The following is a 19,730-nucleotide window of genomic DNA, read 5'->3' as shown; positions in this document are numbered from 1 at the left end:
AGGGAGTGAAACCAGGAACTCTCACATTAAGTAAACAACATTCCAGCAAAACACAACAAGGTTTATGTAGGATCTTAACCAATGAGCAACCCACCTGCTGCCAATATAAGCGTTCTGCTGGACAGAACCACCAAATATGGAGAAATAATAATCATAACAGTTTATATACCGCAGGACCGTGAAGTTCTATGTGGTTTACAATGATTAGAAATGTTACAGATTGAGTGAATAAACAAAGTTATAGATTGAATGAATAAACAAAGTACAGATTTAGCAACAGGTGGTTCTTGCGCTTGGTTGTTAAGGATTAAGATTGAATAGGTTGGTTTCCTAAGTATTTCAGGAATAGATGTGTTTTCAGGCGTTTCCTAAATTCTCCATAGGTAGTAGGCACAAACAATTGTTCAAGGTTTTTACCCCATAATACTGCTTGATGAGCGAGAAGATGTTGATGATGACTTTTAAATTTACAACCTCTAACCGGTGGAGAAACGAAGTTCAGGTGTGAGCTTCGCTTGTGTCTGTTGGTTGAGAAAGAGAAAAGGTCTGTTATGTATTTAGGGGCTAAGCCATAGAGTACCTTGAAGCAAAAACAACCAAACTTGAATTTCACACGTGCCCCCATTGGTAGCCAGTGTAAAAGTCGATAGAAAGGTGTCACATGACAAACTTCTTCAGTCCACAAAGTAGTCTAACCGCTGTATTTTGAACTAGTTGCAATTGCCGCATGTACTTCTGGGGGAGTGCCAAGTAGGCGATGTTACAATAATCGAGTTGACTCAGAATAAGGGATTGTACTAGAATTCAAAATGATGAGGCATCGAAGTAAGCTCTGATGGACCGAAGTTTCCAGAGGGTGTGAAAGATTTTTCTGATCAAGGAGTCTACCTGGTCTTTCATGATCAGGTTTTGGTCCAGTGTTACACCCAATATCTTCATAGTGGGTTGAATTGCATAACTAAGGTTGTTGATGCACATTGGTGCTTTAATGTCGAGTGGGTATGGCGCTGCTATGAAAAATTTTGTTTTCTCTGAGTTTAGTTTTAGTCTGAATTCGGTCATCCATTGCTCCATCTGATTTAATACTTCTGTTGCTTTGGGGGTAGAGTTGGTGAATGGGATGATTATCGTGAAGTCGTCAGCGTAGCTAAATAGTTTTATCCCCAGCTGGGATAGTTGTGCACCCAATGAGGACATGTAAAGAGCAAAGGGGATAGCGGTGATCCTTGTGGCACGCCAGATGGATTGCTTCATGTATCTGAGAGATCGTGATTAAAACGGACTTGGTATGTGCGTGATATAAAGAAACCTCGAAACCAGTTCAGTACTTCTCCTCTGATTCCGATTGCATCTAGGCATTGTAACAGTTTTCCATGGTCCACCAAGTCAAAGGCGGAACTGATGTCAAATTGCATGATTAGGGCATTGAGGCCTTTACTGAACAGGTAGCGCAAATTGTCCAATATGGCCGCAATTACTGTTTCAGTGCTGAATAGAGGCCAGATTGGGTTTCGTGTAGGAGGGAGAATTGGTCAAGGTATTCCATTAGTTGGGTGTGTACCAGTCCTTCCATGATTTTTACCATAAATGGAATAGGTCTATAGTTGGTTATTGATGTTGCTGGTTCTTTACAATTTTTTGGGATTGGGGTTATTATAATATGACCATTGTTGATGAGGAAATTACCATTGTATAGGTTATTGGTTAGATAATTCAATAGGGATAATTTAAAGCCTAATGAAGCTGCTTTCATAATCTCTGGGGGACATGAGTCCAAGACACAGTATGAATTAGAGTATTTGTTATATAATTTGATGTAGTTATTCCAATCTGAGTTGTGAAAGGAACTCCAGATCATATCCGCTGGTATTTCATTTCTTGGTATATCAACTGATTGATGTTCGTATGCAGGAATTGTCGAGTAGTTTCTTAGGTTTTTGATTTTTGAGTCGAAATGTTGTGCTAGTTCGTTTGCTGAGGATAGTTTGGCATTATGCATGGGTTGAGTGTGGCGTGTGGTGTCGAATAAATTTGTAACTATGTTGAACAGTTCTTTTGTATTGGCTCCTTTTGAGCCAGTATTAGAAGAGTTGATTTTGGACAAGTAAAATGTTTTATGTTTTTCTTTTTTATCTGTTGTTTGTAGAGTTTTATGTTGGATCTCCAGATGTTTCGGTCTGACATTTTTCCTGTTTTTTTCCAGATTCTCTCTAATCGTCTTATTGATTGTTTCATTGTTAGGAGTTCGACGTCAAACCATTTGTTGTATTTATTTGAGCAGCTTTTACTCTTTCGTTTAGGGGCAATTTTATCTAAAATGGATGTGCTAGTTTTCATCTAGTGATCATAGAAATCAACTCCTTCTTCTATCTTTGCTTGTAGATCATATTGTGACCAATATTCCTCTGGATTGATATGGCCCCTTGTGAGGTGATCTCTTTTTGTCTGTGGGCGTGTCTTAGTTTTTAGCTGGGTCCAAATGAGATTGAAATAATATGTGAAATGGTCGGACCAGATATCATGACACCAGGTACCGTTTGAGAGAGAGATGGGAGGGTCTGTGTTTTCCTTTATGGACATCGCTACCATATCTAGGTGGTGGCCTTTTTCATGCGTTTGAGTGGGTGAAAGGAGATTGTAATTGAGTAGCGAAAGAAAGTTTTTAAAGTCTTTTGCTTCTGGATTGTCTATTTCATCTAGATGTAAGTTTATATCTCCTGCAATTAGGTTATGTGATGAAGTGATTGAGTTGTGTAGGACAAATTCGCAAAAGTCCTCTCTAGCTTTTGGCCAGCTTTTTGGCGGAACATAGAATAGTATACAAGAAAGGGAGTCTTCTAATTCCTTATTGCTAATTTTGCAAGCTAATATTTCTAATTGATCGGTCATTTTGGAATCCAGAAGTTCAACTACAAATCCTTCTTTGGCAACAATTGCTAATCCTCCCCCTCTTCTTCCTTCGCGATTTAGCGTGTGTATTTTAAAATTATCTGGTATGAGATCATTTATTATTGGGTCAGCTTCAGACAGAAGCCACGTTTCTGTTAGAAAGAGACAGGCTATTTGCTTGTTGATGATCCAATCTTTAATTAAGAATGCTTTGTTCCTGACAGATCTGGTGTTGAGGTATGCACAGGGAACGGAAGTAGATGCGATAGGTTTGGTGGGTGTAATTGTTCTGATAGGTTTTACTTCCCTTATCCTTTTGTTTTTTGGGGTGCGTTGATGTCTTCCATTGCTTGAGATTACTTGATCTGATTTTCTCTATCTTCTTGTTGTTTGATTATAAACTTAGTGTGTAAAGCAGGGTAATGGGTGAAGTGTAGCTGTGGATAGAGCGACTTAATATCCTTAATGTTATTGCATATTAAATAGATTAGTAGGAGCAATAGGAGATGCATGCTTGTAGGTTAAACTGACTCCTTCTTGTCCTAATGGCTATTTGGAGTTTCTGATATTTCCCGTTTCTAGGATAATTAAATAACGGTGAATCAGATAGGTGATTTTAAGTTTATCCCAGGACAAGCAGGCAGCATATTCTTGACTGATGGGTGACGGCACCGACGGAGTCCCGGTACGGACAATTTTAGAGTGATTGCACTCTAAGAACTTGGAAAGTTCTAGCAGGCCGCACCGCGCACGCGCGAGTGCCTTCCCGCCCGACGGAGGCGCGCGGTCCCCAGTTTCTTAGTTTCCACGGAGCTAAGAAGACGCGTCCTTTTCAACGGCTGTTGAAAAGATTTTTTTCTATCGCCTTCCCGCTCGCATAAACCCTTCAGGAAATATTATTTCCTTTTTTTCTTTTATTCTTTGTTGTTTTTTTTAAAAAAAAACCCTTTTTCTTTTTTCGGTTCGCCCCGGCGGGGCCTGTTGCCACCATCGAGGCCTCGGCCTTCGATTTGGCAGAAGCAGTTTTTACTTTCATGCCCCCTCAACCCGGGTTTAAAAAGTGCCAGCGGTGTGCACGGCCCATTTCTCTGACTGACCCGCACAACTGGTGCTTACAGTGCCTGGGTCCAGATCATCGGGCTTCCACCTGCACCCGCTGTGCCACATTAAAACGGACTTTGAAAAACCGACAGATTCAGCAACAGTTGCTGTTTGGTGCCAATATGTCTGACCCTACGGCACCGACATCGGCCCCGTCTCAGTCGGCACCCACCTCTTCGACACCGCGCCGGCTAAGAAGCCTTCCCTGCTGGAGCGTCCTCCGGTCTCGGTAGCGGCGAGCCCAGTCTTGCCGACCTTGAGGCGCCCGCGGAAGCACTCCGCCCCTATTGAGGTGAGTCCCTCGACCTCGGGCTCCTCATCCTCGGGGCGTAGAGCGGCACCGCAGGTACCGCAGAAGAAAAAAGCGGTACTGGTGCCTTCGCTGGACGAGTGCATTGCTGCCGTCCTACAGGTGCAACTTAAAGAGCAGTTGCAACAGCTCCTTCCTGCTCTATTGGCACTGAACCTTCCAGTCCCGGTCCGGTCTGAGCCGCCGTTACCGACAATGGCGCAGCCTCTATTGTCCGCGTTCACTTTGTCGGTACCGGTACATTCTGCTTCCTCGGTCTCCATGCCAGTTCTGGCACCGGAACCGAGAGCTCTACATCAGGCTGTCCAAACTTCGGCTCCGATACAGCCTTTAATGTCTCCCGGTACCGCTTCTTTGAGGTCGGGTAAGTCGATACACAAAACCAGGCACCTTGAACCCTCCACACCGGAGTCTCGGGATCGCAGTTCCCAAATTAGGGATCCTGATCTGTGGGGTGACTCCGAAGAACCTCTTCTCTCTGAGGGTGAGTGTTCGTCTGGTGAAGAGGATCCGTCTGTTGTAGATCCCTCCTCTAAACCGGATTCTACTTCTTTCACCTCTTTCTTAAGAGATGTGTGAATCTCTTTCTATTCCCTTGGAGGCTGAGTCCAAAAAATCCAAAGCGTTTCTTGATGCACTGGACTTTGACCAGCCTCCAAGGGAATTTCTCAAACTGCCCCTCCACGATATCTTGAGGGAGACCTTTTATAAAAATTTGGAGATGCCTCTGACTATCCCAGGAGCTCCTCGCAAATTGGACTCCTTGTATAAAGTCATCCCCATTCCTGGCTTTGACAAGCCTCAACTTCCACATGAGTCTCTTTTAGTGGAATCCACACTTAAGAAGTCTGCAGGAGCTAGTGTATACGCTTCAGTCCCTCCTGGCAGAGAAGGAAAGGCCATGGATAAATTTGGCAAAAGATTATACCAAAATGCCATGTTGGCTAACAGATCAGGGAATTATGCTATTCATTTTTCTTTTTACCTAAAGCATCTCATTCAAGATCTCTCTGCTTTTGAGAAGTACCTCCCTGACCGCAAGAGATCTGCTTTTCTTCAATGTTCTTCCTCTCTTCTCCAGCTTAGGAAGTTCCTGGTCCGCTCGATCTACGATACATTCGAATTGACCTCCAGAGCCACAGCCATGTCTGTTGCCATGCGTCGTCTGGCATGGCTCAGAGTATCAGAGCTTGAGGTTAACCATCAGGATCGCCTGGCTAATGCTCCATGCCTAGGCGATGAGCTGTTTGAAGAATCCATGGACTCCACCACACAAAAATTATCTGCCCATGAAACTCGCTGGGCTACGCTTCTAAAAACCAAAAAGAAGACTCCACCTACCCGGCCTTTTCGGCAGCAATCGGCCTACCAACGCCGTTTCGTGGCTCGTCCTTTACCACCAGCTCCCCAACAGCCTAGACGTCAGTGCCAACAGCAATGGCAAACTCCTAGGCCAGCACAGCAACAACAGGTGAAGCCTCCTCCACCGCAGAAGTCTACCCAACCCTTTTGACTTCGTTCTCCAGGGCATAGCCAGTGTTCTACCATCTGCCCACCTTCCCCAACCCATAGGAGGACGTCTTACTTTCTTCATCAGCCGTTGGGAAATTATCACCTCGGATCAGTGGGTCCTCAACATCATCCGCCAGGGCTACTCTCTCAACTTTCAGACTCTTCCCGCCCAAAGTCTGCCAAAAGAGTCTGCTTTGAACACTTCTCAGTCTTCCCTCCTTCTTCAGGAGGTTCAATCCCTCCTCCTTCTGAACGCCATAGAGGAAGTTCCTCTAGATCAAAAGGGGCAGGGATTCTACTCCCGTTACTTTCTAGTCCCCAAAAATACAGGAGATCTCAGACCCATTCTAGACCTTCGGGATCTCAACAAATGCTTGGTCAAAGAAAAGTTCAGAATGCTTTCTCTGGCCACTGTTTACCCTCTTCTCAATCAGGGCGACTGGCTATGCTCCCTCGATCTCAAAGAAGCATATACCCATATTCCGGTCAACCGGGAATCCAGACAGTACCTCCGCTTCATGATCAATCACTGTCATTACCAATACAAGGTGCTACCCTTCGGTCTTGCCTCCTCTCCAAGAGTGTTCACCAAATGTCTGATTGTGGTGGCTGCTTTTCTACGCTCTCACCACCTGCAGGTTTTTCCTTACCTGGACGATTGGTTGATCAAGTCCACTTCCTCTCAGACAGTGCTCCGGGCCACCAACCACACCATCTATTTTCTACAGCTCCTGGGGTTCGAGATCAATCTACCCAAATCCCATCTCATCCCCACTCAGAGACTTCAATTCATAGGAGCGGTCCTGGACACAGTCCTCATGAGAGCGTTCCTGCCGTCCAACCGCCTTCAGGCTCTTCAATATCTATGTCAGCAGGTGCTTCCACAACGTTCCATCTCTGCCAAGCAAATGATGATACTCTTGGGTCACATGGCCTCGACAGTTCATGTCACCCCCTTCGCACGTCTTCACCTGCGCACTCCTCAATGGACCTTAGCTACCCAGTGGTCCCAAGCGACGGATCCTTGCTCACGGCACATATTTGTGACATCATCTCTTCGTCAGTCTCTACAATGGTGGTTGATATCCTCCAATCTCTCCAGAGGTCTTCTGTTCCATCTACCTCCTCATCAACTAGTCATCACCCCTTATGCATGGGGAGCTCATTTGAACGAGTTCCAAACTCAAGGCCTTTGGACAGCCCAGGAAAAGAAGCATCACATCAATTTCCTGGAACTCAGAGCGATGTTTTATGCCCTCAAGGCTTTCCAACATCTTCTCTTTCCTCAAGTTCTACTACTGTGCACAGACAATCAAGTTGCGATGTACTACATCAACAAACAGGGTGGGACAGGCTCTCGCCTTTTGTGTCAGGAAGCCCAGAGGATTTGGTCTTGGGCCATGGATCACCAATTATTCCTGAAAGCTATCTACATTCAGGGAGAGCAGAATTCCTTAGCGGACAATCTCAGCAGAATTCTCCAACCTCACGAGTGGACTCTCGATCCTTTGACTCTACAGTCCATTTTCACTAAATGGGGCACTCCTCAGGTAGACCTCTTTGCAGCTCCTCACAATCATCAGCTGCCCCTCTTCTGCTCCAGACTCTACTCTCCTCACCGTCTGGCAGCGGATGCATTTCTCCTAGATTGGTCCAATCTGTTCCTGTATGCTTTCCCGCCTGTTACGAACCTTGTTCAAGCTCAAGAGGGAACAAGCCACCATGATTCTCATCGCTCCGCGGTGACCCAGGCAACATTGGTTCTCCCTTCTACTTCAACTCAGTTCCAGGGAGCCTATTCTTCTTCCTCTGTTTCCTTCTCTGCTTACACAGCATCAGGAGACCCTTCTGCATCCCAACCTCCAGTCTCTGCACCTGACAGCTTGGTATCTCTCGGGCTGAATTCAACTGATCCTCTTCTGTCTCAGCCCGTTCGTTCTATTCTGGATGCTTCCAGGAAACCGGCCACTCTGCAATGTTACCATCAGAAGTGGACACGATTTTCTTCCTAGTGTCTTCTTCATCATCATGATCCCACTTCCCTTGCAGTGGAGATCTTGTTAGACTATCTTCTTTCTTTGTCTGACTCTGGTCTCAAGTCTACTTCCATCAGAGTCCACCTCAATGCTATTGCTGCTTTTCATGAGCCAGTTTATGGGAAACTTCTCTCAGCTCATCCTTTGGTTTCCAGATTCATGCGGGGTCTTTTCAATGTGAAACCACCTATTAAGGCTCCTCCTGTAGTCTGGGATCTCAATGTGGTTCTCTCCGCCTTAATGAAGCCTCCGTTTAAACCTTTGGCTACTGCTCCTTTCAAGTTCCTCACTTGGAAAGTGGTCTTCCGTATTGCTCTTACCTCTGCCAGGAGGGTCAGTGAGATACTTGCACTAGTTGCGGATCCACCTTTTACTGTCTTTCATCATGACAAGGTGGTTCTGCGTACACATCCAAAGTTTCTCCCTAAGGTTGTCTCTGAATTCCATCTCAACCAATCCATTGTTCTGCCTGTCTTTTTTCCGAAACCTCACTCTCATTCTGGAGAACAGGCTCTGCATACTTTGGACTGTAAGCGGGCTTTAGCTTACTATTTAGACCGTACTAAGCCCCACAGATCATCTCCACAACTTTTTCTGTCCTTTGATCCGAATAAATTGGGACGTCCTGTTTCTAAACGTACGTTGTCGAATTGGCTTGCAGCGTGCATTTCATTCTGTTATGCTCAGTCCGTACTGACACTGGAAGGTTCTGTCACGGCCCATAGAGTTCGAGCAATGGCAGCATCTGTAGCTTTCCTCCGTTCCACTCCTATTGAGGAAATCTGCAAAGCTGCCACTTGGTCCTCAGTTCATACTTTTACATCTCATTATTGTCTGGATGCCTTCTCCAGACGGGATGGACACTTCGGCCAATCTGTTTTACAAAATTTGTTTTCCTAATGGCCAACCTTCCCTCCATCCCTCTTTTTGTTAGCTTGGAGGTCACCCATCAGTCAAGAATATGCTGCCTGCTTGTCCTGGGATAAAGCACAGTTACTTACCGTAACAGGTGTTATCTAGGGACAGCAGGCAGATATTCTTGCATCCCACCCACCTCCCCGGGTTGGCTTCTTAGCTGGCTTATCCTAACTGGGGACCGCGCGCCTCCGTCGGGCGGGAAGACACTCGCGCGTGCGCGGTGCGGCCTGCTAGAACTTTCCAAGTTCTTAGAGTGCATTCACTCTAAAATTGTCCGTACCGGGGCTCCGTCGGTGCCGTCACCCATCAGTCAAGAATATCTGCCTGCTGTCCCTGGATAACACCTGTTACGGTAAGTAACTGTGCTTTCCCGCTGGTTCGGGGGAGGGGGTAGATCGCTTGCCTGCAGGCTCGGATGCTGCCCACTGGTATCTATGCTGATTTATAAGTATCCCCGCTGGTATTGGTGCTGGTTCTTGAGTTTTCCCGCTGGTTCAGGGATGGGCGGATCAATTCTCTCACCTGCAGGGTCGGGCTCCTGCCTCCGCTGGTGTTGGTGCTAGTTTTGAGTTTCCCTGCTGGTTTGGGGGATGGGCAGATCAATTCACTTGCCTGCAGGGCTGGGCTCCTGCCCACTGGTATTGGTGCTGATTTTTAAGTTTCCCCGCTGGTATCGGTTTTAAATTTCCCTGCTGGTTCGGGGGATGGGTGGATCAATTCGCTGGTATTGGTGCTGGTATTGCTGCAGATTTTTAAGTTTCCCTGCTGGTAACTGTGTTATTTATAGGTTTCCCTGTTGGTTCGGGGGATGGGGAAGCAATTTGTTTGCTTGCAGGATCGGGCTCCTGCTTCAATCCCCTGCCCTCTGATATCAGTGCCGATCTTCCAGGTTTTCCACGGACTGTCTGCCCACAGGGTTGGGCTCCCGCTCTCCCTTTCCTCCCCGCGATGGTTCCACAATGAAGCTCAATGCCACTGAAGGCCAACAAGGCAGCAGCAACCTCCGCAGCACTCCCCGTTTGGCTCACCGGTGCAGCTCCTGGGAGCGTGGTCGCTCAGATCCTAACCTCAGATCGTGTCTCTCTGCTCCACCACTGCACACGGGGAGCACTGCTGTTGTGGGTAGTGGCGGCGCTGGTGGGGAGAGCGGCACTGCTGTAGGTGGCCTCGGCCCTGATCCTGGCTCTCTGCCCCGCCTTGCCTCTGCTCTATGCTGCAGAGCAGGCGGCTCTCCACTGCAGCACATGGGCGATTTTTCCCTACCAGAGCGCGCGGGCCAGGTGGGCCGAAGGTCGGGTGGATGTCGGGCAGGCTGATATTAGGCGGAGATCGACAGTGGTGGTTCACGAGAGTGGGGGTGTCTTGGCCTCAGCTCTCCGCCGCCTCACTGCCCCAGCTCCTGGTCACGGTGTGCGGCTCTCCACCCCGGCACCCGAAGGCTCTCTGCCATGATGCGGCGGCTGAGGGCGATCGAAAGTGATCAAAACGGCCAAAGGCGATCGTCTAAATGAAATTAAAGGTAAACTAAATTAAATAAAACTAAAATGAAAAAGAACGAGTAGCGCGAAGATGAACGAGCAGCGCGACCTCCTTGCTCCTTTCGTCCCACAACCACGCCAGCAGTGATCCGTGCCCCCTGGAAAAATTGAGGAAAGTCGCACAGGCGTATAATACCACCTATAATACATTTTATAACTATTCTCTACATAATTGATAGATAAAGTCAATTTAAATAGTCGTTTATAAATAGTTTTCCAAGGAGGTAAACTACGGCCACCTGACAGATCACCCTCCCAACGAGTCCGATATGGATTAAAGGGGCCTCCCGTTTCAACAACGCTCTATACACCTGTGACACACTACCTCTCCCATCCCCAGCCTGACAAGCTCGCTCCAGCCAGGTATCCCGTCTTTCTTTATTTCTGTCTCTCTCTGCCGCTGTCTTTCTTTCTTTCTGTCTCTCTCCCTGCCCCTGTCTTTCTTCTTTTCTTTCTGTCTCCCTCCCTCCCTTCCACTATGTCTTTCTTTCTATCTGTCTCTCTTCCTGCCCCCTATGCAGCAACATTTCTCTCCCCCTCCACTTCCCTGTGCAGTAGCTACATCAGCATTCCCTCCCCCTCCATTTCCCTGTGCTGCAGCATTCCCCCCCCACACACACACTTCCCTGTGGTCTCTCTGTGTTTGTTTTGGTGTTTGTCTCTTTGCCTGCTGTATGTGTGTGTTTTTTTTTCCTGTGTGTGTTAGCCCGTTACATTAACGGGTGCTAGAGTAGATGTCTGTCTGTCTTTTTTTTAAAAATTTGTCTCTCTCTCCTTGGACTCTGTCTGTCATTCTTTATGTCTGTGTTTCTCCCTGGCCCCCTGTCTGTCTATCTTTATTTCTAACTCTATCCTCTTCCCTCACATGTGCCCTTTTTTCTTTCTCCTCCCCACTTCTTTCCAATGTCTGCTCCCCCTGTCCCTCAGACTTCCATCCAGCAGCTGTCCCTCCTCTCTCCCACACTTCCATTCAGTGTCTGTCTCCCTCTCTCTACCTCTTTTATCTACTGTTCACCCTCTGTCTTGCCCCTTCATTCACTGCCCTGTCTTCTCTTTCCATCCAGTGTTCGTTCTCTCTCTCTCTCTCTCCATATACTCTTTCCTTGTCCCTTGGTCTGGCAGGACTTGCCAGAGAGGAAGGCCTGAAGCCAGCAACAGCAGCAAATTTTAAATGCTACTGCTGCCCGAAGACGCCAGGCCTTAACACCAAAGCTCCCTCCAACGTTGGTAGCCGCGAGAGCCTTCCAGCGAGGTAGGGATACCGCTGGACCATCAGGTGTTTTTGAAAAAACAACTTACCAACGATGGCGGCAGTGCTGGGGGGTGGAGGGTTTGATAAGGTACAGTGGCGGCCGTGAAGTATGTCGCCTGCATTGCCGTGAAGTATGTCGCCTGCGACGGCTTTTCAGGACTTTAAAAACTTACCAACGATGGCGGCAGTGCTGGGGAGGGTTTGAAAAGGTGCAGCAGTGGCACATACCGCGGCTCCTCTGTCGATCCCCGCCTGGTGCGAGTGTGGTGCCAAAGTTTATTTTTAATTTTGAATTTGCCATGGCGGCTCCCCTCACCATCGCCGCCTTCCTTGGAATCCTTGCAGCAGCGCAAGGTAGAGAGCATGGAGGCTTGTCTGGCGCGCATGCGCACTCCTACCAGCCACATCCCGACAGATCAGATCTCGGGGAACATGCGACGAGAGTGCACATGCGCGCTTAGCATTTTATTATTATAGATATGATATTTTTCATTAAAATATTTGTGGGAAGGGTGGATGGGGAGGGTATAAATTTATGTTTTTAAGATGATGTTAGAAGAAATACAAGTGATGTTTAAAAGGTTTAAATGATGTAATATTGTGTTCTTGATGTAAGATGGAAAAATGAATAAAGAATTTGAAAAAAATAAAATAAATGATTTTTATTAAGATCACAGCATAATAAAGAATATTTAACATGTACATACAAACATGAGCTTCAATACAAATAAAGAAGTGATCTCCGGGTTACTATGATGCCTTTTTAAAGAAATGATTTTAGCCAAGAGAAACTTGTAATTAAAGCTTTAGAAATGCAGATGCAACATTATATTTTCATAGTACTGTATATACTTTAATATAAGATAAGATTTTTGGGCCAATAAATGGCCCAAAAATTGGGGTCTCTCACCCATCCACCTCCCCGACTTGATGCAGGCCTCTGATAGGACAGGAAAGATCCTGCCCGTCCCATCCCGGCCGATAGAAATCTTTTTTTTTTTAACCCCTCCCCCGCATACCTTTTCAGTTATCCCTAGTGGTCCAGTGGTGTATGGGCAGGACTGCGCTCCTGCCCTGCGCACCTCCTTCTGGGCTCAGGACACGCTGATTGGGGCTCGAGGTACGCAGAAGTGAGCTTCTCGAGCTCCTGTACGGCCCTGCACCGCTAGCAGAATGGCTGCCAAAGCTCACTCCTGCATCCCTGTGAGCCACGAGCCCTGATCGACGCATCCTGAGCCTGGAAGGATGTGCGCAGGGCAGAAGTGTGGTCCTGCCCATACACCGTTGGACCACCAGAGATAACTCAAAAAGTATGCCGGGGGGGGGGAAGGGTAAAAAAATTATTTGTATTGGACGGGAGATGGGAGGGATCGCTCTTGTCCCGGCCTGGCCTACAACTAGCCACCAGAGGTGGGACAGGGTGCAGTGCAGAGCCTGGCAAGTAGGGAGAGGGGCTGGCTTCAAAGCCTGGCAGGGAGGGGGGCTGGCTGCATAGACTGGCAGGGAAGGGGGCTGAGTGCAGATCCTGGCAGGGCATGGCACTTGAATATTAAGCTGCCATCTTTTATTCGAGTCAACCATTTTTCCTCCTTTTTGGAGGGGAAATGGGGGTCTTGACTTAGATTCGGATCGACTTATATTCGATTATATGCAGAAACTAACTACGTTAAACGTAATCTTTGAATTTGTAAGCTTATTAACTATTTAATAATTTTATTTCCAGGCTAAAATGTCAGATTCCAGAAATTAAACAGACATTAGAAATTTTAAAACATATGCAGAAGAAAAAGGTAAGTAATTCTATTTGAGTATTGACGTTGTAATGTAGCATACTTTGCCATATTTGTAGTAGTTGAATATTTTTATTACTTTAATTGTCTATTGCCTGTGTTTAACTTATTCTTGCTATGTACTATTTTGAGTGAATTCCTTCAAAAAGATGGTAAAATCACTAATATACAATTTTTCTGTGGTTACATAGTATATACAGGTATTTATCTTGTTCTCGGGGCAGTGTAGGGTTGAGTGGCTTACCCAGTGTCACAAGGAGCTGCAATTTAAATTGAATTCAGTCCATATGACCAAAGCTAGCAAACAGAGAGGTTGATGTGGCTCAGTATCTCTTCTGTGTGCTCTCTGGGGATTCGATTCCCAACCCTGCTGGGGCTGTGGATGCTGTAGAGCAGGGGTGCCCAAAACGTCGATCGTGATCTACCGGTCGATCGCAAAGGCAACGCCGGTAGCTCACAGAGCCAATGTTCTCCCTAGCATTCCCCCGGTCACTGTCTCACCTTTAAACTAGTGGAATTATGGCAGCCTGCAGAGCGAACATAGCAGATTTCCGTCAGCCTCTGTAGCACGTTCCCTCTGCCGCTGTCCCGCCCCCAACGTCAGAGGAGGTGCTGGACCACGGCAGAGGGAACGTGCTACAGAAGCTGATGGCAGCATGCTACGTTCGCTCTGCAGGCTGCCGTAATGAACTTTCAACTGTGATAGGCCAGAGGGAAGAACGGAGGTGAGGGATCCAGTCTAAGGGAAGCAGCTCGATGATCCAGTCTGATGGAAGCAGCGGAGATAAGGTCCCACATGTCGGGGTAAAATTGGGCCCATTGCGAGGGAGGAGGGAGATTGCCTTAGAGATGCTGGATCGGGGAGGGGGGGGAGAGAGAAGAGACAAAAGGACCTTGAGGAGGGGCAGGAAAGCAGCCTTGAACAAAAAGGGAGTGGGAAGATAAGGCAGATCCTGGACTACTAGAGGGCTTAGAGAGGTTGAAACACTCTGAACCGAGGAGAGAGAGATGCCAGGCCCTGGGGAGGGGGAAGACAAAGAGAGTGAGAGACACAAAGACCTGGACCAATGATGGGAGGACTCAAAATGTTAGCAGAAGGAAGATAGAGAGGGAGAAACCTGAAACAAAGGGGAGGCAGAAGAGTGGGGACAGATATTGGGCTATGGGACAGAAGAGACAGAAGGGGAGAGACCCTGAGGAAGAACAAAGAGTTGCAATATCAGAACAGAGGAGGGAGACATGTTGCCAATAGGGGTGGAGGAGAGAGAAAGAAAAGCTGGAAGGACAGAGAGATGTTGGTTGGGGAATGGAGCGAGGTCTGGAGGACAGAAGAGGTGCACTCGATATATATATAAATAAATATGGGGATCTTTTACTAAGGCGCGCTAGCTGATTTAGCGTGCACTAAATGCTAACGCGTCCATAGAATACAATGGGCGCACGCTAAATTGGCTAGCGCACCACAGTACAAGAGGGGGTATATGTTTACTATTTTTATTGTTGGTAGATCATTTTGACTTGGTCGTTTTGAAAGTAGCTCGCAAGCCAAAAAAGTGTGGGCACCCCTGCTGTAGAGGCATCATTTGCAGCCATGTTGCTTAGTGGTAACCAAGTTTATTAGGATTTTATATACTGCCTATCAAGGTTATCTAAGCGGTTTTACAATCAGGTACTCACGCATTTTCCCTGTCTGTCCCGGTGGGCTCACAATCTATCTAACGTACCTGGGGCTATGGAGGATTAAGTGACTTGCCCAGGAACACTTGGCTACCAGCGACCACATTTGGGGGGAGCAGAAGACATTGGCTGTGGTGGATTGGCTGAATGAGTGTGGAGTGGGACTGTGAAACAGAATAATCTCTTGCTAGTTCAGATTGAATTTGAATCCCAGAGGAGCAGGAGAAAACTACTGGACTAGAAATAAAATTGTGAAGTATTTTCTGTTTTGCTGAAATGACTAAAAGACATACAGTGGCATTGATAATCATGTTCTTTGTATCATCTTTATTCTTGTACCAGGATCATTTTTCATTTCTGGCTGCTTGGCTGGAGTAAAGCACTTGTAGTCACACATAGCTGTGAATGTGGTCTTTGGTCACTGCTCCTGATGTTTGAGGACTGCATTGATTAATCCGAGGATAATCGGGATTGGTCTGACAATGCTAATGAGGATACAGTTTTTGTGGCATTGGTACTTTTTGAGGTTTTTCTGCCACATGGTTCTGGGCCTGCTAAGCCAAGTAATCATAAATACTTCTCCACTTCCCATAAGAAATTAACCTAGTGGTTAGACACCAGCAAAACCAGAGTTCAAATTGCAATTAAGCTCTTTCTGTCATCGGCAAGTTGCAACTCTTTATTTCCTTACATACAGACTTATAAGCCTCTGAGGAGAGGAAAACACCTGTAATTTAAAGTTGTTGTTTTTTTTTTTTTTTTAACTACTATAGGAAAAAAAAACTTTATGGTCACTTGAGGAAAAACTTTCTTATTAACTTTCAATGACCTGATGCTACATTCAGATCCTAACATGACCTGGCACTGGGCTACATGATGGCTAAGCTTTCTCCATATGTGCCGAACCGGTCCTTCCGCTCCCAGGATGAAATATGCCTCAAAGCGCTCCTGGTTGTGCCCTTCTACTGCAAACCGCCAACCAACGGTCCTACTCACACTTCATACCGAGCCACTGGAATCGACTCCTCAGCTTTAGGAAAAGCAATAAAAACATACCTTTTCACCTAACCCCCCCTGCCCTTGACCGATGGACTACAAAGAAATGTATATTGGTACCAGAACCAGTATGTGTCACTTAAGGAAAACTTGTATTGTAAAATCTTGCATTGTAACTATGGCAAATCTAAGCGGTAAACTGTATTTTTTTTTTTTTTTATAAATCTTTATTCATTTTTGAATCTTACAACAAATGAATTAAATATAATAAAAACAATTTTCACATATCACTTGTATTTACAATCAAATATTCTTGTATGATAAAATAAATACCCCCTTTTTATCATTATTTCTATTCCATATGATATACATTCCCACCCCAAACCCAACTGTATATTAATATCGGACCTCTAGGATGTGCCAAGCTAGGATAAAAACTTGTATCGTAAACTTGTACTGAAATTACAGCTGTTTGACCTATAACCCATTCTGAGTTCTTTGGGACAATGGGATGGAGAACAAATTAAATAAATAAAGTTGGGTCCTATTGTTGAATACCAGTCTGACCAGCCTTTTTTCATTCCCCCCAAGACAAAGTATTCATTTATCAGTTTCTAAGTTCCTGCTCTTAGAACAGCACTTCAGTGGAGGTAGCCTATATGTGTTTTGTCCTTTTGTAAGTTGTGCGTCAGCAGAGCTCGGCTCACTAGGGCTCATTATGAATCTGTGGCTTGGGGTGATGCGATAGGAGGAGGGAACATTAATATAGGAAAGGCCCTCGAGTTTCTTCCAGTATGGGTAGATGCTGTATTGCATAGGGGAATCTATAGGCTTGGTGCCCTACTCACCCTTCGTATCCATTGTAAGTATGCCATGCCTTCTCATCTTTCTCTGAGCTCTACAAAGAGAACACTAAATCCAGGACCCAGGTCCCCTCCGTGTCTTATCGCCGCACATTTTCTAGCAATTCACATAGCTGCCAATATTAGCAAAACCATGTGGCCAAAATAGTCAAGGTTCCCACTTGCAGTGACGTTCATGTTTTACGATGGTCATGCTCTGCAAGTATCCTTCTTGGAAGCCTTATACAGCCATACCACTGCTTTTAGGGTGGTAACAGCCCCTGTATACAGGTTACCCCAGTGCTTTCTCAGAAGTGCAGGTTAGGGTTACAACGAACACTCTGTTTAGGTTAGCCTAATGCCTTTTTAGATGTTGCATGCTGAGAACTAAAGGATCCTGTTTACTTCTGGAAAGTAGCCCATGGTTTTTAGCCACTACTTATGCCTCCATACCCAAACCTTGCTGTCACAAGGTTTTAATTTCTTTGGAGTCATCTGTAGGCAAAAAATGAGAATGTGCTGGTTGATCATAATTAATGGATTTGGTACTGAATAGAGAATGACACGGTGGCGGTTACCTGCGGCTAGCCGTGTTTAGCCGTGGGTAACCTGCCGAAACGGGGAAGAAAAAATAGTGGCCTCTGCGGGGACGGGGACAAGGCCATTCACCGCCCCGTGGAGCGGTGAATGGACTTGTCTCCGCAGTGAGGCAAGCTATGATCGCGCGGTCCCCACCCGGCCATCTCCCTCCCTCCACCTCACCTTTGAATTGAGCACTGTTCCTCATTCGCCGGTTGAATTTCTGCCAGTCCGTGCGAAAAAAAAAAAAAAAGAGCCTCTCCTTTTCCCCTGCTCTCAGTTGCAGCCGACAGGAAGTCTTTCCGACGTCAATTCTGACGTCAGAGAGGATGTTCTGGGCTAGCCAATCACTGCCTGGCTGGCCCAGAACGTCCTCTCCAACTTCAGAATTGAGTCGGAAAGAAGACTTCCGGCTTTAGCAGCTGCAGCATGGCGGTAAGAGAAGGGGAAAAGGACGGAGGTTTTTTTTTTTTTTTGAGCGGCAGGGAGGCAGCAGGCTGGCTTTGGCTAGGGAGGGAGAAAGGTAGACAGGCAGGCGGGGGTGGGACAAAGTGTGGAAGGCAGTGAGAGGGACATAGGAAGGAGGCACTAGGGGTACTAAAGACATGGGAAGGAGGCACTAGGGGCACTAAAGGCAGAAAGGGGCACTAAGGACATGGGAAGGAGGCACTGGGGCACTAAAGATATGGGAAGGAGGCACTGGGGGCACTAAAGGCAGGAAGGGGCACTAAGGACATGGGAAGGAGGCACTGGGGCACTAAAGACATGGGAAGGAGGCACTGGGGCACTAAGAACATGGGAAGGAGGTACTGGGGCACTAAAGACATGGAAAGGAGGCACTGGGGGCACTAAAGACTGGAAGGGGCACTAAGGACATGGAAGGAGGCACCGGGGGCACTAAAGACATGGGAAGGAAGCACCGGGGGCACTAAGGACATGGGAAAGAGGCACCGGGGGCACTAAGGACATAGGAAGGAAAGAGGGAGGGAATAGAAAGGGACAATTCTTGGGCCTGAGTGCAGAAAGAAAGAAATGAAAGAAAGGATACACAGACAGAAGGAAACGCAACCAGAGACTCATGAAATCAATCACAAGACAGCAAAGGTAGGAAAAATGATTTTATTTTCAATTTAGTGATCAAAATGTGTCAGTTTTGAGAATTTATATCTGCTGTCTATATTTTGCACTATATTTGTCTATTTTTCTATAGTTACTGAGGTGACTGAGCTTGCAGAGATGGGGCGGAAACAGGGTTTTAAAATTTTAGTCCTAGTAGTTTGCTGGTCTACAAAATAATTCTTTTATTTCTGCCGGTCCACGGGTGTAAAAAGGTTGAAAAACACTGATGTAGAGTATGCCGGCTTTCTTTTTCGCCCAGCCGCACGCGTTCAAAAAGCCGCACATGCGCGGCTGCTCGAGTTGATCTATCTTCTCCTCTCTTGCAACTTCCTGTTTCCGGTTGTGTCAGAGGAGAATATTGAACAAATGAGCAGCTGCGCGTGCGGCTGGGCGAAAAAGAAAGCCGGCATACTCTACATCTAAGGTGAGGTGGAGGGAGGGAGATGGCGGAACACTGCAATCGGTCGGGTGTCTGCTGTTTTTGTATCACTGCCTGCCTGCGCTCACGTTCCAGATCCTCCTGCATTTTTAGTGTGCACAATTGACCTGATTCGAGCTATAGGTGAACATGGGGCACACGTCATTGAAAGGGAGGACAAGTCAATTGATTTATTTTATGTTCTGTTTTTACTACAGGGCAGAGGCACTGAAACAGATTCTCAGTGCAGTAGTAGTAGTGGCAGGACTCTCTTCTGTCTTCATGGTGTTTCGCAGTACTGAGGCTTATATGGATGCTGCGGGGACGGTGACGGGGCGGTGAATGGGATGGCAGTGGCGGTGAAAGGGATGGCGGTGACGGGGCGGTGCAGGGAACGTCAGTGACGGGGCGGTGCAGAGGATGGTGGGCCGGGGACAGATTTTTTCCCCGTGTCATTCTCTAGTACTGAACTTTCAACTGTGGGTGTGTTATTTTACAAAAACTTTTGTTTCTGCAGGATTCCACAGACCCAATGGAGACCAGGTTTTTATTGGCAGATAACTTGTATTGCAAAGCATCAGTCCCTCCTACAGATAAAGTGTGCTTATGGTTAGGGGTGAGTATACTTAAAACACGTGTGTACTTTTTGGTGAAGCATTTTTATCCTAAACCCCAGATACTCTGTTTTGACATACTGTTTATCAAAACAGTATGGTTTACAAAATTCTGCTTCCTACTTATGTCTCCTTTATC

General features: G+C 46.6%; 1 protein-coding gene across 3 annotated transcripts in view; it reads left to right on the top strand.

The window, feature by feature from the left end:
- The window catches only part of VBP1 (VHL binding protein 1), a 45,781-nt gene that overhangs the window by 14,407 nt on the left and 11,644 nt on the right, over positions 1-19,730 (top strand). For all 3 annotated transcript variants that reach the window (XM_033946277.1, XM_033946278.1, XM_033946276.1), the window contains exons 3-4: positions 13,280-13,346; positions 19,495-19,593. In XM_033946277.1, the coding sequence (XP_033802168.1) occupies positions 13,280-13,346; positions 19,495-19,593 (166 nt within the window). The remainder of the gene's footprint in view (positions 1-13,279; positions 13,347-19,494; positions 19,594-19,730) is intronic.

The sequence above is a fragment of the Geotrypetes seraphini genome, chromosome 5, assembly GCF_902459505.1.
Source record: "Geotrypetes seraphini chromosome 5, aGeoSer1.1, whole genome shotgun sequence".
NCBI lineage: Eukaryota > Metazoa > Chordata > Amphibia > Gymnophiona > Dermophiidae > Geotrypetes > Geotrypetes seraphini.
The sequence above is the reverse complement of the archived record's forward strand: the minus strand, read 5'-3'. Positions and strand labels throughout refer to the sequence as shown.